This window comes from Hibiscus syriacus, unplaced genomic scaffold, assembly GCF_006381635.1.
Source record: "Hibiscus syriacus cultivar Baekdansim isolate YM2019G1 unplaced genomic scaffold, ASM638163v2 tig00110548_pilon, whole genome shotgun sequence".
Taxonomy (NCBI): Eukaryota; Viridiplantae; Streptophyta; class Magnoliopsida; order Malvales; family Malvaceae; genus Hibiscus; species Hibiscus syriacus.
In genome coordinates, this window is record NW_024062775.1 from 3,359,310 (window position 1) to 3,377,547 (window position 18,238).

General features: G+C 36.5%; 3 protein-coding genes across 3 annotated transcripts; 2 read left to right on the forward strand and 1 right to left on the reverse strand.

Annotated features, from left to right (window-relative positions):
- Positions 1 to 6,806: 6,806 nt before the first annotated feature.
- Positions 6,807 to 9,313, reverse strand: LOC120130543 (metal transporter Nramp3-like). Its single transcript, XM_039147765.1, has 4 exons — positions 8,661 to 9,313; positions 8,268 to 8,404; positions 7,522 to 8,174; positions 6,807 to 7,103 (listed from the first exon to the last, which is right to left on the reverse strand). Exons 1-4 carry the CDS (start codon positions 9,185 to 9,187, stop codon positions 6,921 to 6,923), a joined length of 1,500 nt encoding a protein of 499 aa, XP_039003696.1. The 5' UTR covers positions 9,188 to 9,313; the 3' UTR covers positions 6,807 to 6,920.
- A 653-nt stretch (positions 9,314 to 9,966) lies between these two features.
- LOC120130739 (pentatricopeptide repeat-containing protein ELI1, chloroplastic-like) lies at positions 9,967 to 12,097 on the forward strand. The gene has a single exon (XM_039147902.1). It carries the CDS (start codon positions 10,071 to 10,073, stop codon positions 11,970 to 11,972), a length of 1,902 nt encoding a protein of 633 aa, XP_039003833.1. The 5' UTR covers positions 9,967 to 10,070; the 3' UTR covers positions 11,973 to 12,097.
- Positions 12,098 to 14,714: 2,617 nt separating this feature from the next.
- On the forward strand, positions 14,715 to 17,759 carry LOC120131027. The gene is made up of 6 exons (XM_039148137.1): positions 14,715 to 15,012; positions 15,097 to 15,359; positions 15,498 to 15,899; positions 15,943 to 16,530; positions 16,596 to 17,099; positions 17,205 to 17,759. Exons 1-6 carry the CDS (start codon positions 14,715 to 14,717, stop codon positions 17,757 to 17,759), a joined length of 2,610 nt encoding a protein of 869 aa, XP_039004068.1.
- Positions 17,760 to 18,238: the final 479 nt, after the last annotated feature.

The following is an 18,238-nucleotide window of genomic DNA, read 5'->3' on the forward strand; positions in this document are numbered from 1 at the left end:
TACTCTTAGAGCCTTAGATCTTTGGTGGTTACATTGTTTCGAAAATAATATTAAAATTAACCTACCTCAGATTATTTTTTGCTGAAATTGTTGAAACCGTAAATCTTGTTTCTAACAAGAAACTCTGTTCACCTCTTGTTTACGGTTGCATTTTGAGTAATCTGTTTTCCAAAGCTGGGCTTAGAGTCGGTCTAGATGTCGTTTTCCCCTTAAGAAACAAATTAACCTTCTTTCTTTAACGAGAGCGGGATGGATTAAGGATAAGGAAACCGGTGAATGGGTTCGATCTTCTGCAAATACTCCGGGAGCTAGTTCTTCACAAGCTCCACCCGAAGCTGACGAAGATCTCGAGCTTGAGCAATTAATGCGAGACATCGATGAAGCCGAAGATGAGCCTGAGCAGCAGGAGGAGCAGCCCGAAGAGCAAGCACAAAAAACGCATCAAATGCCTCCATATTTCCAATTATTTATGGAGACATTCGATTTTCGATACGCTACCATGGATTCACGCTTTTCTTCTATAGAGTCCCACTTATCCACAATGGGAGCTCAATAATTAGAAATTCTTCGGGAGATGCGTGCAAACAATGAAGCAACCAACGCGCGTATTAATGATCTCACTCACGAAATGGCCGCTATGCAAGCTCATTTTCCTCCTCCTGATCCTGATATGTAATTCTATGTTTTGCTTTGAACTCCAAACTTATTGTTTTAACATTTTGAATATTTTGGAATTTGTGGATTGATTGACTTTGAATTTGTTTGGATTTATGAATGGTTAGAAATTATCTATTTGGTGTGATTAAATTTATTATTGCATCATTTACTTCATGATTAGATATATGACCAATTTTTCCATTTCACATTAATTATGAATATTGATTATGAAACTAATGGCTAACGTTTCTCTTGCTTGTGATCTTAGCAGCTTATATATAATCAATTGGCTAAATGATTTCAAAACCTTGTTTAAATTCTTTAAAATGTCTTTTTGATTTAACAAAAAAGGGGAGAAGTGTTAAATGTGTTTTTAAATGATAAATGAGAGAAGTGTTAAAGTAAGGGGGAGTAATTTCAAAACTTGATTTCAAAATCTTAAAATTACTAAAATGTTTTGTTATATCAAAAAGGGGGAGATTGTTGAAAACATTTTGATATTTCGATATAACAAATTAAGTTAAATGAATTTTAAGATTTTCCAAATGATTTTCTAAGTATATTCGATAGAATTATTCGAATATCAAAACATTACTCCAAATCTTTCTAAGATCATTTTTAATCCTTACTCAAAGTGTAAAATTAAGTTTTAATCTTAAAACAATTTCAAAATAATTTTACAAAGTATTTCGAACCATTTCAAAGCCAAAAATTCCAGATTGCTCATAGGGAACCGATTCCCCCCCTTGGGGGTACTGATTCCCCCTGAATGGTTTGGCTCCGAGAATTCCAGTATGCTCGGAGGGAACCGATTCCCTCCCAGGGGGTATCGATTCCCCCTTGTATAACGGTCAAAATATTTGAATTTTACACTTAGGGAACCGATTCCCCATAGGGGGTATCGATTCCCCCACGCTCCAAACTGTTTTATTAATTGTTTTCACACTAAAACGGCTATATTATTTTCTCTAATTATCCCCAACGTTCAGAAGTGATTCAAGGTGTATTTAAGCAAGCTTAGAAGCCATTGATCAACAACAAGAAACATCAAGCAATTAGAATCAAGAGAGAATCAAAGAGAAAGCATCAAACCTCAAGTTTGAGCATTTCAAGCCTATTTTTTCATTCAATATTCATTTTGCTTTCAAGAACACTTATTGTGCTCAATTGTATTTATTCTTGAGTGTTCTTTCTTTGTTCTAGAATTGTGCAAACATATTTTCCTTGTGAGGTTTTTCTTGTAAGTTTGCAAATTTGTATTTCTCTTTGAGAAAAGAGCGTTCTCAAGAATTGGGGTATATTCTTGAGGGAGTTGTAAGGTTATCTCTTTGGCCTCAAAAGAAAGAACAAATTAGTGAATTTGTTGGAAAATCCTTAGTGTGGATAGCTAAGGTAGTTGACGTAGACTTTGGTTAATAAAGTCGAACCACTCTAAATCGCTGTGCTATTTCTTTCAATTTTCTGCAAAAGCTTCCACAAAATTTTTATTGCCAATTCACCCCCCTCTTGGCCGATTTAGTCAATCGATTAACTTAATAGGTATAATTGGCATGCCAAGAGTTGAGGGTTCTACGCGGTCTTTCGGGACATCTATGTGGTCATTCGGGACAATTCTACGTGGTCATTCGGGACATATATATAGTCCTTCAGGACATTCTATGTGGCACTTCGATGCAATTTATACGAGCTGTGGTGATAACATTTATGCACAACCTCAATGCACTCACATACCTTAAGTTCTCAGAAGTGTACAATTGGTTATTAAAAGAAATAACCTAAATAAACAGGATGTAATGTCACGTGTTTTGCTTTGTGGAATGTATTTCATGATGTCTTACAAAGGCTAAGTACAAGATTATAACTCTTAGATGGTTTAATGGTTTTGAATAGTGATTATGATAATGATGTTAATAATGATATTGAATATGATGATTCTGATAATGATATATATATATATGTGTGTGTGTGTGTGTGTGTACTTATGTTTTTGCTACATGATGTGTTTTATAGTTCTTAATATGATTATATGAAATGCTTGTAATATGATTAAGGGATAAGATGTTTTATAATATATTTTATATGCTTCACTGAGTCTGTGACTTAGCGTGTGAGTTTTTCACACGTAGTATCAAAGAAGCTTGAGGAGCCATGATAAGAAGTTAGGACTGCATATCTTTAACAGGATCAGATCAGAAGCAATATATATATAGTAGGTTCTTTTGTTATATGAAATATTGTTGGCATGTAATTATAAGTTAAAATGGTATATACTCTGATCGGTTTTGTAAACCTTTTTTTATTGTAATTATGTAAATTATTCATATTTTTTTTTAAATATAAATTTGTATTTTGCAATTATCTTATGAAAGTAAATGATTTTGAAAAGTCAATGTAACACCTCGGATTCATATCCAGGTCAGATACGGGTTGGGGGTGTTACAATTATCGATACCCTTATATTTTTTTACAAACATCGAATGTAATTTTGGTACCGATACTTGGGGCAGTATCGATACCACCAAAGAGAAGTATCGATACCTGAAATAGAAGTATCGATATTGCGTAATGTCTCAAAATCCAATATACTGATATGGTATTGATACTCAAGGCAGTATCGATATCCTAAGAGAAAATAGTATCGATACCATGAGGTTGAGTATCGATACCGACGTAATAGTGAAGGCCATGAACCTTGTATCGATAAAAAAACTCAGGTAGAGGGTTAGGGTCGATGGAAAACTGATTAATAAAGGCTTGCAAGTTAGAACACTAATAATTGTGTGATAACATAAGATCATTATAAGGTAAGATTCCATAAGACTTATTCCTTTTTTTAATACTCAGGAAACAATGAGGATACCCGAGTCACTTGTGTGCGACGATAATCTAGTAGAGTAAAGGACTATTCAGATATATCCAAGCTAGTGCATGAGCATTTAAAGCTCTAGTTGAACGTCGTGTTGATGCTATGTAACCCAGTCGCATTTCGAGTACCCTTAGACTATGGGTGTTTACTATTCAATTTTAACCGAATTAACCAGCCGAACCGAATTAGTTTTGTTAATTCGATTGGCCATTGAATTATTTCGGTCAGAGAATGGTTAAGTTTTTTAATATTTGGTTAACGGTTAATTCGATTAGAAATCGATTAATTAACTAAATCAACCGAATTAACTAAAACTATTAAATATATTATATATATTAAATCCATATTTTAAGCTCAAACCCATTAAGAATTAAGAATCAATTATTTTTTAACTACACTAAATTTATTAAATTATCAATACCTAATTAAATGTTGACCTTATAATCAAATTAATCTAATTAAAAATTATAAAAATTTGGTTAATTCGGTTAACCAACTGAAATAACCGAACTTTGTTCTGTTTGATTAATATTTTCAAAAAAAAGTTCAGTTCGATTAAAGATTAAAAAAAAGTTCAGTTAATTCGATAAATGGTAATTTGGTTCGATCGGTGACCGAATTAACCGTTTGAACACTCCTACCCTAGAGGGGCAGGCTAGCTTGGCAAGGGTCGATGCTAATGTGACCCGGACCTAGCCTGAGGTACTAGTGAGATGCTGGTGTCGTGACCAGATATTACCTGAGGTACCTTCAGTAGGCAAATAGGGGTGTGGGTTTTGTGATGCTATTGTGACTGTGAGCTATACTATAATGCTTGTTTTCGTTGTGTGATATATGTACCTTGTTGTTCATAACTATATTCGTAGCATGCTCATTTGTTGAATGCATGTAGTATAACCGTGTTATTTATGTGGTATTGAGCTTGTGAACTCAATGTTCAAAATGTGTTTCCGTGTGCATGTTATTAGGTGCCAATTCGAGGAGCTCATCGCCGTATTGCAAATTTCCAGACGTGATTTGGAAATGTTATTCGAAGCTCCCCATATTTTGTAAACCTATTATATTTTTAGATTCTACTATGTTTTAATTATGGTTTAAACTATGAACGTTTAGTAACATTAATATTGTAGTGGACATGTATATCATAAACCCTTATGTACCTCCTAGTCAAAAACTCTATTTTTTTTAACTTATATATTTGGAAATGTTATTGGGAGCTTCTTATATTTTATAAACCTATTATATTTTGAGATTCTACTATATTTTAATTATGGTTTAAACTATGAATGTTACATTTGAATCCTACAGACTTCGGGTTTGATCGGATATGGTGTTATAAAATTTTTATTCAACCCTCATTCACAAACACTAATGTTACATTTTAATATATGGTAAAATACACAAATGGTCCCTTGATTATAGAGCATTACTTTGTTGAGTTTTTTATTATCAAAAGTTACAATGGTCCTTTAACGACATTGTTGTGTTGAGTCTCTCGACTATTAAAAGTTGCAAAATGGTCACCTAACTATTCATGTATGTCAAACTTGTCATTTTCTATTAAAAATTGATGGTAGTTTGAGTTGGACGTTAACCTGTTGACTGTGATATGATAAAATTTGATCCCAAAATCTTAAATGACTATCATATCTCATTCAACAAGTTAATGTCCAGCTCAGATTGTAATAATTTTTAACGAAATATGACGAGTTTGGAATATATAAATAATCAAGTGATCATTCTGTAACTTCTAATAGTCTAGGGACTCGATAAAGCAATGCCCTATAATTGTGAGATCATTTTGTAACTTTTAATAGTCAGTGAACTCAATAGAGCAACACACTATAACCAATAGACCATTTGTGTACTTTACCCTTAAATATAAATATGATTAATTTTTCAAACAAACACAAAATGAAGTATAGATTAAGAAAGTTTTAGTCACATACATTTTAGTTTTTAGTTAGAGATATTTGTAACCAATAATATGTATAAATCTATAAAATAAATAAATTTTAACTTATATTGCCATGTCATTTGTTCATCACATCCTCCACATAAGCATAAGAATGCCATATAGATTAAGTAAGGGCTTTAATGGGTAAAAAACATAGATTAGGGCTTGTTTTACTACAAAATAAGCACGAGAGTCTACTTGAACATTGTGTTATATTTTGAGGGCTTTTTGTATATTATCCAACTTCATATTATTATTATTATTATTATTATTATTATTATTATTATTATTAGTTTAACGCATTAAAATACGATTTGTTTTGTTTCTGCTTGTTCATTAACAATTGGGCTCAATTTAAACAATCCAAATACCCTAAATTTCCGGGGTTGTCCCAATAGGGATTTTGGATTAATAATTTAATATTTTACCCATCCTCCAATTTTAATTAAGAATCTATGACATTTGTTACAGTGTCGGAGAGACTCGCCACCTCAAAATGACAAGTTTTATGGAATATTACTTTTTATTGGATTTAGATGAGTGAGTCTCCTATGGACCAATAATTTATTATTTTTAATGGGACTCGTCACGTCGAATTGACGAGTCCATTAAAAATTATTTTTTATTATTGAAAAATATTTAAATTAGAAATTAAAAAAAGGTAACTCACGAGGTGATGAGTTGCATCGAATTCAAAAATTAGCCATTAGTCAACGGGCAGTTGTGCAACGGTCACTTAGAACTCGTCACCTTGAGGTGACTAGTTTCATCGGATTTTTTTATTATAGTCGTTGGAATAGTGTTATAAATAAGGGTTTGGGGTTTTATTTTTCATCAAACCCTAAATCCAAAAAAAAAATATGAAAATCTAACTTTAAGTGAAAATCCAGAAAAATGGTTTCGCAAGCAGAAATGTTACGCCTCGACAACGTCCATATTTCATCGATCGAACTCTATCAGCATCCGCGAATGTTGATATATCTTCAGCAATCGGATATTTTTCCAGCCATATTTGTATGTGGCTTCAAGATGTACCCAACGTTGATTCAGGTTCTGATCGAACGTTGGCAGCCCGAGACGTATATTTTCTAATTTTAAAATTAGAAATACTCTGTATATAAGTACTTTCTCGCATATATTCCAGCTTGAAAAATTCAAGCTACATTTTCGACATTACATCATTTGGCTCCAAATTTGAAAATAATGTTATTCTCCAATCCTCAGTATACATCAGGATATGCTAAATATATCGTTTACAACAATTTTGTTAGAGAAAGTGCTCCGTAAACGGAGTCCCTATAATATGCATATACACAAATACAGAGATGCTAAATATACTCGAGGCGTTCATCGATGAACATAAAGTTCGATGGTACATAAGTTGGCATATGGTAGGTATTTCGAGCTTCCGATATCTTGCTTTAACAGCTGTTTCTATGGTCAGTCTCTCGACTTGATATGTCGACCTTGAGAAACAAGGTAAATTATAAATGCAAGATATGCGCCTGTAAATGCAGACACCATGCTTGTGAACACTAGGCCAGTGACTACAGAGGAGAAGAAATCGAGTAAAAGATACCCGTTGATCACTATCACCAGCACGGTTACGAGCCATGCAACTGTCTGCAAAAGAGAGGAAAACATAAACAAGGCAAATTCTTGATCTGACAGGATCTACAAGCAGTAAAGGCTAGTAAACAAGCAATAAAATGAATCAATCGACCACCCGTAATTAAAATGATGCTTCATTGTTGATATGACAATCATCTCAGTGAATTTCCTTTCATATGTTTGTTTAATTCCTCTAGGAAGGAAGAAATGACAAAGAAGCAAGAGTGTTCAAACACGTGGAACTTATAAACTAGCATGTTCCGATTGTTTTCATAATCAAAACGAATGTTACAGGCACCTTGTTCACGGCTAAGTGTAGACAACAAGTAAAGTTACATCGATGACGTCAAGGAACCCAGTATAGCAGTTACATCGATGCGAGTCAATGCAAGTGTACACAATAATAGGCGAAAGGAAATTAAGAGCATACCTTGAGTACATTGCCAATTTTGAAGGCACCCATGATTTGTTCCTTGGATACCAGGCAAAGAAGAGGGATCAAAGCAAAAGGAATCTGAATTGACTGAAGCACATTAAGCCATTCGTTCAAGACATCGAGGGTCCGTTCAGACGTATCGAAAATAAGAGCCACTATAATAGTAGGAATGATTGCACAACTCCTTGTGATCAGTGCTCTTAGCCATTTTTTCAACCTCAGCTTCAAGAAACCTACCATGATGAACTGCCCTGCATAGGTGCCAGTAATAGTGCTACTTTGTCCTGCTGCTAACAACCCAATAGCCCAAATATACAAAATGGGGATTAACCCACCTCCATATTTTTCTTCAAGATACTGCCCTGCATTAACAAGACCAATACTACTTGCTATTTCTGTGTTGTAAAATGCTTTAGCAAAGACAGTCGTGACAAATAGATTGATTATGAACGAAACTATAAGAGCAGCAGCCGACTCGATCGAGTAATAATTGAGAGCTTCTTGCACCCTGGCTTTCTTGTTGCGGTCAATTTCTCGTGATTGCACGAGTGCAGAGTGCAAGAACACATTGTGTGGCATAATAATGCAGCCCACAACTCCAACAGCCTGCTTGATTGTTTTGGAGCTGAGTTTTGGAACCAAAATGCCTGTGAATATGAAACCATTAGAGCATCAGTCAATTTGCAATACTATATGCAGTACTATATGAAAATTGCTTGCAGTGGAGGGAAGTTCGTCACCAAGAAGAAGTTCGGTGCCACTGGGTTTAGTTTCACCAAACATCCAAGCAAACGAAATCGCCATTGTAGCAATAAGAACAGCAAAAAATGCTTCCAGCTTCCTCACTCCATAGTTCTCAAGAAACAAGAAGATAAAACTGTAACAAGGCAAAGGAAACGAAGAACCAAGTGAGAAAATGTAAGGAGAAAATGGATATAAATAGCATATAAAAAAGCCTCCTTTTACAATTTTCTCAGAGGAAGAAAAGTTGAGGTTTTTTTTCACCGACTCCCCATTTTGAATAAAAACCAAAAACCTTGAAAAACTCAGAGATCATACCATTGAAAACACAAAAATACTACAAACAAAAACGAAAATAGAAAAAAATCATCCAAATCAACAAGAACACTGACCAATCGCAGGCTGTAATAAGAACACCAGCCCACAAAGGGAAAGTACCATTACTCAAAATCTTAATAGCAATAGCACTTCCAATAACTTCCTGTATATCAGCTCCGATCAAAGCCAACTCTGTCATTACCCACAAAACCATCCCAGCCCAAGTCGGGTACTCTTCGCTACAAAGCTCGGCCAAGTGTTTCCCCGTGACCACACCAAGCCTTGCCGCCAACAGCTGAACCAACAACCCCATAGCTGTAGCCCACATCAAAAGCCACAGCAAAGAGTAACCGGCTATAGCTCCGGCTTGGAGATCACCTTCTAAATTCCCAGGATCCAAGAACGCTATTGACATTAAAAAACCGGGGCCGGTGAAAAGCCATAGCCTTTTCCAGGAAAAAGGTGGGACGGCACCCAGTGAACCTTCAGCGCCAGGTTCATTCATTCTGATGACGTGAATTTTTTCACCGGAGCCTTGCGCAACATCGTCGTCCGAGTCCTGGTCGGATAGTAACGGAACCTGGTTGTCTTCCGGTTGCATGTTGGGGTGTAGCTAGCGTGCAGCTGAGGTTTGCTTTTGCCTTTTTTGGTTTTAGAAATTTAGTGATAAAAAGAAGCTTGGCTTGAAGAAGAAAACTAAAAGGGTAACGACGACTACCGTTCCTTCCCACTATTTTTTCATGACCTTTTCTTTTTACGCCTTTCGATGCGTTTCTTCTCTCCCATTCTTTTGTTTTTCGTACTACTTTTTAATGGGGATTTTAGGAGCTTGCTGCTTGTATCCCATGCCATACTATATGCATGCAAAACAAATATGGGGATTCAATAATATCTTATTGATCACTATTTTTAAAATAATTTAAATTAATATCAATTTTTCTTCATCTATCCTATGAAAATTTGGAGGTCTCCTACGGAAGTTACTCTCAACCTGGTGTTGAGGACAATCTACTATCCTACCTCCCTTACCCCCATTACATTTGGGAATAAGGGTCAACTAATTTTTTTTTACTCTATGAAATATATAGATATAATTGTTTTAACTTATTTTTTTTAAGTAATTTTTTGAATTTAAATGTTGTGAAAAGATAATATTTTTTATTATTAAAATCATTCAATCAATTTAATTATTTTATATTTAAAAATTTTCTAAAAATAAATCATTCAATAATTTTATTAGTCTAGTGACAGGAATGTAATTTAATTAATCGTTGAAGGACTGTGAGTGTAGTTTACCCTTATTTATATATGCAAACAAAGAGCTTAAAAGGCTTTCCCCTTCCACTCAACTCGTGTCTCTTGGAAATTTATAATGATAAGGTAAAACTACAGATGAAGCAAATCTATTGAGTATACTTTGCAATAAAAATGTGTGGCAGAAGCTCCTGAGAGCCTCAATTTTTGAGAGTTTGCTTCCTTCAAGCATGTCCTCAACCATGCTTTTCACCACCCCACAACCGCCGACATCCTCCATAAACCGTAGCACCCTCTCATTCACCGCCGCCGTCACCAACTTCCCACCATCACCAGACAAGCTAGCTATTCTCTTAGATAAATCCAACTCAATTAATCAATTACTCCAAATCCACGCAGCTCTCCTCCGCCACGGCCTTCATCAACACCCAATCCTCAATTTCAAGCTTCAACGCTCTTACTCTTCGCAAGGCCGTCTCGACTACTCTCTCGCTCTCTTCAACCGAACTCTCAACCCCAATATATTTTTCTACACTTCTATCATTAACGGCCACGCCCTTCATGGTCTCTCCCAAGAAGCTCTGTTTATATATACCCAAATGTTATATGAAGGTGTTCAGCCTAATGAGTTTAGTTTCTCATCAATACTGAAATCTTGTTCTCTTGAACATGGAAAAATGATTCATTCGCAAGTTATCAAACTCGGGTTTGATTCGGATTTGTATGTAAAGACGGGTCTAGTTGATGTTTACGCCCGAGGGGGTGACGTTGGGTCTGCCCGTCTCGTGTTCGAGAAAATGCCGGAAAAGAGTTTAGTTTCTTTGACCACGATGCTAACTTGTTACGCGAAACACGGGGAGCTCAAGGAAGCGAGGTTGCTGTTTGATGGAATGGTGAAGAAGGATGAGGTATGTTGGAATGTGATGATCGATGGGTATGCTCAGTATGGAATGCCTAATGAAGCATTGGTGCTTTTCAGGCGAATGCTAGCAGCCAAAGCTAGGCCTAACGAAATCACTATACTAGCTGTTTTATCTGCTTGTGGGCAGCTTGGAGCTTTGGAGTCTGGCAGATGGCTTCATTCGTTTGTAGATAATAATGATATTCAAGTGAATGTTCGTCTTGCTACCGCTTTGATTGATATGTACAGCAAATGTGGGAGCTTGGAGGATGCAAGATTAATGTTCGATAAGATTTCCGATAAGGATGTTGTTGCATGGAATTCAATGATTATAGGGTATGCCTTACATGGGTTAAGCCAAGATGCGTTAGAGTTGTTTAATGAAATGTGTAGGATCGGATTGCGCCCTACTGATATTACATTCATCGGTGTCTTGGGTGCATGTGGTCACTCCGGTTTGGTCGAAGATGGATGGAGTCTTTTCAAGGCAATGAGAGATGAATATGAGATTGAACCAAAGATTGAACATTATGGATGTATGCTAAACCTTCTCGGTCGTGCTGGTCGATTGGAAGATGCATATGAGCTTATGAAGAACATGAAGGTAGAGCCTGATCCGATCTTGTGGGGAGCATTGCTTGGGGCATGTAGATTACATGGTAATCTTGAATTGGGAGAGAAAATTGCAGAGTATCTTGTCAGCCACAATCTTGCTAATTCAGGGACTTATATTCTTCTTTCGAACATGTATGCTGCGAAAGGCAATTGGGAAGAAGTAGCAAGGATAAGGACTTTGATGAAAGACAGTGGGGTACAGAAGGAGCCTGGTTGTAGCTTGATCGAAGTGAACAATAGGGTTCATGAGTTCCTTGCTGGGGACTTGAAACACCCCAAAACAGAAGAGATATATCAGATGTTAGAGGAAATGAATGGTTGGCTCAAAGCTCATGGTTACACCCCACAAACAGAGATTGTGCTACATGACATAGCGGATGAACAGAAAGAGCAGTCACTTGAAGTTCACAGTGAGAAGCTGGCGCTTGCATATGGTCTTATCAGCACTCAACCAGGAACCCCTATCAAGATAGTAAAAAACCTCCGGGTGTGCTCCGATTGCCATGCGGCAACCAAGTTGATCTCCAAAATCACCGGACGTAAAATTGTAATGAGGGATCGGAATCGGTTCCACCATTTTGTGAATGGTTCATGTTCTTGCGGTGATTACTGGTGATCTATATGAAAAGTTGATGTGTAATCCCAATTGAGTCACGAACATTATAGTAAATATATAGGTATTAATATCACTGCTGATAACAGTTCAAAACGTGATAATGGAGTTTTGTCCTTTCTGTAAGTTCTGGGCGTCATTTTCATTGGAGAAATAAATGCTGCAATAATAACGACTATTATTGTCGCATTTATTTCTCCAATGAAATAAGTATATATATATTAAAGTATAGGTATTTTAAGAATTTAGAAGAATTACAATAATAACGTTTATAAAGTATTAATATCTTAGACACATGTATCGATACATGATAATATAACATGTTGGAATACTTTTATTTTAGTATGTTTCTCAAACTATTTATACGCAAAATATATCGATACACATATATAAAGTATCGATACTTATAATTTCAAAACCTATTACTTTAAAGTAATATGTAAATTAACAATGGACACATTAAACGTTTCTACGGTATAATGAAAATAGATGTAAATATCCAAATATCGATACTTATATATAAAATATTGATACTTATAATTTCGAAACCTATTACTTTAAAGTAATAGGTAAATTAACAATGTACACGGTAAACATTTCTATTGGTATAATGAAAATAGGCGTAAATGTATAAGTTTCGATATTGTCATATAAATATTGATACTTATAATTTTGAAACCTACTACTTTAAAGTAATAGGTAAATTAACAATGTACACGGTAATATGTTGATAATATTGAAAACAAATTAAGTAATTAACTTATTTTGTTATCGTTGGATTTTTAAGGCCCATTAGCTTTAAACATGCGCTACCTATTACATTAAATAAGCGCTAATTGTTATGTTATTATGGTTGATAATGTTTCTATTAATTAATCTATTTTGTTATTGTCGTATTTATAAGGTTCTATCAACTTAAACTTTGGTAACATTTTAGACGCTACCTAATATGTTGATAATAAATTAAGTAATTAACATATTTTGTTATCGTCGGATTTCAAAGGCCCCGTCAGCTGGCGCTACCTATTACGTTAAATAAGTGTTACATGTTATGTTATTATGGTTGATAATGTTTCCAGTAATTAACCGATTATTTTAAAGTCATGTTTTTTTTGCGCATTTTACATACAACAATGATATTGTCAATTAACAAATATTTTTTACTCATTTAAATCCGTCAGCCCCAACTTTTTCCTCAATTCAAAGTCCTTCAATATACATGTTTTCCGCTCCAAACCAACAATTTTCACATAAAAAAGAAAAAACGATGGAAACTCTCTAGGCGCACGTTAGCAGGCCTAATGGTATTTCAGATTCTCTTCCTCGTTTCTAATTCTTTCTCATTCCTGATATTAGGGAATTTTCTAGGTTTTCTACTTGTTAGCTGTATGGAATCGCGATCATTGAGCCTGGATTAGAAGAATCTTTTCGTGGGATCGAAGGAGCAGTCTCTCGACTTTTTCCCCCCTAAGCTGCATGATGGAGTGGCCACTGTTATACCTCTGCCTAAGGTAATTAATGAAGGTATTGCTGATTGGAATAAAGCTCTTGTGGGGCAATTTATCAGTTCTGCCCCGAGTTTCTGATCTATGTAGCGAATCATTGAAACTATTCGGGGGAATTCTTCGCAAGTTAAGGTAAGTCTCGTCGGCCCTAATCTTCATGTGTTTTCGTTCTTGGATGTTGGCCTGAGGGACTGGGTTCTGGATAATGGACCTTGGCACGTCCAGAACAAGCCACTGGTATTAAGGAATTGGTTCTTTTATGCCAATTTGGATTCAGCTTTATAACGTTCCTTTAGAGCTCTATTCTTGGAAGGGTTTGAGTTACATAGCTAGCGCTTTAGGTAATCCTTTGTATATGGACTCGGTTATAGCTTCAAAGAACAAACTCGAATTCACCAAGGTTTGTGTGGAGATTGAAGCAGGGGTTGCCATTCATGATATTATTCATGTTATTGTTAATGATGGGTCCTCTGTTGGTATTAAAGTGCATGTGAATTGGCTTCCCAAATATTGTACTAATCATTTGGGCACCATGTTAATTCTTGCTCCCTGGATAGATAACCTTCTCAAAAATTCAAAGAGGTTCAAGTATGGAGGAAAAAGGATGTTATGACACCTGTCAGTATGGGGGCTTTACCAGTAATTTCTCCTGATACTATGGGGATAGTTGGATCAGTTAACATTTCTAAGGGGATGGCAGATTCTCTCTCTGGTAGTGTAAATAACAATGCAGAAGGAATGGTGAGTGATCTGAAAGTTGGCGTAGCTGTTGAGATAACAATACATGTATTGCAGGAGGCTACTAAGCCTATTTTAAAGGAAGCCATTCATGTTGCTACTTCCTCACAGTATCCTGCTACTGATTTGTCGAATACTGCAGCACATAAGGTGATTGGCCCTTGTGAGTAGGATAGGGACCATGTTATTGATGGTAGTGTGGTGAATCAGTTACAGGAAATGGTTCAATCTGGGGATTTTCATTCCCTCCAAGACTCCTTGAAAAAGAGGACTAAGGGAAGGAAAAAATGAGGCTATTGGCTCTTTTAGTAAAATGGAGATTATGGTTGAAGGTACTAGAAAAGCCTGAGCGGCTTATATGGGTGTGGAAATGTTGCTTAATGAGATCAAATCTAAGAAAAAAGACCATCATGAGAAAGCTAGGAGTACGGTGGTTAATCCGAGCACTGGCAGTAATGCTCAGCCTCCTTCATCTTGAATGTTGGTCGGTTTTTGGAATATAATGGGGATTAATAATCCCCTTAAACAATTAAAGGTGCTTAGAAGATTTGATGCTTGTGGTGTTGATGTTATCTGTGTGATGGAATCTCGCATTAAAAGAGTTAATTCTGATAGGTTTTCTAATGCATTGGCTGGTGACTGGAACTTTGCTGAGAACTATGATTTTGTTGAGGGAGGTAGGTTATGGATCTTTTGGAGAAAGCATTTGTTGTTCACTGTTTTGAGATGTTGTGATCAAGCTATTACTATTATTGGGGCTGTTGATGGGCACATGACAACTATTATTGCTATCTATGGCAGTAACAATGGTGTTGTTAGAAGGGATCTTTAGGATCATCTAAGTGTTGTTGATAAGGACATTGGTCATTCCTCCTGGCTGGTAGGTGGGGATTTCAACATCATTGCCAAACTTGAGGAGAGTTCTGACTTTGATGTCATGGGAGTCCATTGCACCCCTGACATAAAGGACTTCCAGGAGTGTTTGGAGGGCCTATACCTTATTGATCATCCTTTTCTTAGGCCTTTATTCACCTTGTCCAATAAGCAAGATGACTCTTACTTAGCCCGCAAACTTGACAGAATTTTAGTCAACGATCAATGGTTGTTGGATTTCCTAGACTCTTTTGTAGAATACAAAGCCAGGGGGGTCTCTGACTCTGATCATTGTTTAGGCTTACTGTGGTCACATAAGGCAGCAATGACTAGGCACCCTTAGCCTTTCAAGTTCTTCAATTGTTGGACTAGTCACGATAAGTTTCTGAATATTGTTAGAGATTTCTGGCAGAGTCAATGTGCAGGATCTGCTATGAGCTATTTTTTTAATAAGTTGAGAAGGCTTAAGCCTCTCCTTAAAGAGCTTAACAATGAGTTTTTCTGTGACATCTCTGGTAGAGTCAGAGCTAAAAGGTCTGAATGGGAGCAGATCCAAACATTTAATCTGGCTCACACAACTCAAAGGAGGACTGATGAAGAGAGGAGGGTTCATTTTGAACTTGTGGATTTGGAAACTGCTGAAGCTATTTTTTATAAACAGAAAGCTAAAGCACATTGGCTTAGAGATGGAGATTTGAATACAAAATTCTTTCATCACAAAGTTCAAGCTAATAAGAAAAGGAACACTATTAGAGTTATCAAAAGTGAGGATGAGCAGTTGTTTGAATCTTTTAAAGATATGGCTGCTGAGCTAGTGGGTTTTTTCACTAACCTCATTGGCTCTCCTGATCCCCCAGTGCTCTGCTAGAAATTTGAAGGACTTGATTAATGTTTGTCTGTCGGATGGTGCAGATGTATATCTTACTAAGGAGGTGAGTGATGTGGAGATCAAAGAGGCTCTCTTTAGAAAAGGGAATGATAAAAGCCCAGGTCCTAATGGCTACACTATTGGCTTCTTCAAAGCTGCCTGGAGCATTGTGGGTAGTGATTTCACTTCTGCTGTGAGGTATTTCTTCCAAACTTCCTATTTACTGCCTGCCTTCAATTCCACAGCCTTAGTTTTGGTCCCTAAATTCCCAAATGCTACCTTAGCAAAGGAATTTAGACCTATTTCTTGCTGCTCAGTTGTATACAAAACTATTACTAGAATTCTTGTTGATAGACTTACTACTTACTTCCCTGGACTGATTTCCCACAATCAATCAGCTTTTGTCAAGGGTAGAAATATAGTTGACAATACCCTGTTAGCTCAGGAGATAGTGAAGGGATATTCTAAGAAAAATCTTTCTCCTAGATGTACTGTAAAAATTGACTTGCAAAAGGCTTTTGATTCTGTTAACTGGGACTTTTTGTTGTCTGTTCTTGGGGCAATGGGGCTACCTGATGTGTTTTGCAATTGGATCAAGGATTATATTACTACCCATATGTACTATGTTTGCTTGAATGGTAGTTTAGTGGGTATTTTAAAGGGGCAAGGGGGATTAGGCAAAGGGATTCTCTATCCCCTTGTCTTTTTGTTATTGTGATTAATGTCCTATCCTCCCTGTTGAATGCTGCTGCCAAGAGAGGAATTTTTAGATACCATCCCAAATGCAAGAGAGTTTCTCTCACTCATCTTTGCTTTGCGGATGATCTATTAGTTTTTTGCCATGGATCTCTTGAGTCTGTGTTGGGAGTGCAGAGTACTTTAGAGGTTTTCTACGAGCTATCAGGATTAAAGTTGAATGCATTGAAGACAGATTTTTTTGTCTGTGGCTTAAATACAAACACTCTTGATCTGATTCATCAAGCTACTGGGTTTAAGATAGCACAGCTCCCTGTCAGGTATCTTGAAGTACCCCTTGTTACTCGCAATCTCACAGGGAAGGACTGTTCTGCTCTTTTGGAACGAATTAAAGGTAAACTAGCTCAATGGTCCAGCAAAAAGCTCAGCTTTGGGGGAAGACTACAGTTGGTAAACACTGTCTTGTTTAGTATCTTTAATTTTTGGAGCAGGCAGCTTGTTCTCCCTAAGGGGATCATTAATGATGTTGAGAGGATTTGCATGCGGTTTTTCTAGAAAGGTTGTGATGCCCCAGCCAGAGGTGCTCGTGTAAGCTGGAGCCAGGTTTGCTCTCCTAAGTCTGAGAGTGGTCTGGGTCTAAAGAGTCTTGCACTTTGGAGTAAGGCTTGCTGCCTACTGCTCATTAAAAATATTTTAGCAAATGATGGCTTACTCTGGATTGCATGGTTACGTGCATACTGCCTCAAAGTTGTTAGTTTCTGGGAAGTTGAGTACAAGGCCTGCTTTAGCTGGATTTTTAAAAAGTTGTTGAAGCTTCGTGAGGAGGCTAGGAATCTGTTCCTTCCTTGTTCCAATTGGAACCTGATTAAGGGTAAATGGATTTGGGATCAGAACAGAGTTCGTGCAGAAAAAGTTAGTTGGCACAGGATCATTTGGTTTCCTGCTCATATACTGAAATTCTCCCTTATTGTTTGGATGGCCACCCTTGATAGACTACCTACGAGGGATAGGCTGATTCGGTTTGGTTTAGTCTTGGATAATGGTTGTGTTCTGTGTGGGTCTGGGATTGAGTCCTGTGATCATCTCTTTGCAGATTGCTCCTTTACTTAGGAAGTATGGGATGTTGTGCAGCTTTCCTGTGGGATTCATCCTGCTTCGTTTAATTGGGATGATCGTCTTCAATTATTGATTGCTAACTTAAAGGGCAAATCTCTCAGGGTGAGGATTCTCAAGCTCGTCTGGATTGGTTTTTTGTACCACATTTGGGAGGAACGTAACCATATGAGCTTCAAGGTTTCTTCACGTTCTGATGATATGATTGTAAGTAGTATAAAAGATGTTGTAAAAATCAAATTGTATAGCCATAGTATACAGGGGATTGATGATGTAAATAGACAAAAGTGTATAAGTTGGGGATTGATCTAGTGCTGGGACTTGCCTTGTTCTTGTAGCAGCTTTGTTGCATTCTTTTGGATGAATATAATTTACTTATCCAAAAATAATGATATTATCGATTATTACTATTATTATTACCAACACAAATAATATTTTCGATGAAAACATATAATATTTACAATAACACTTTTAAT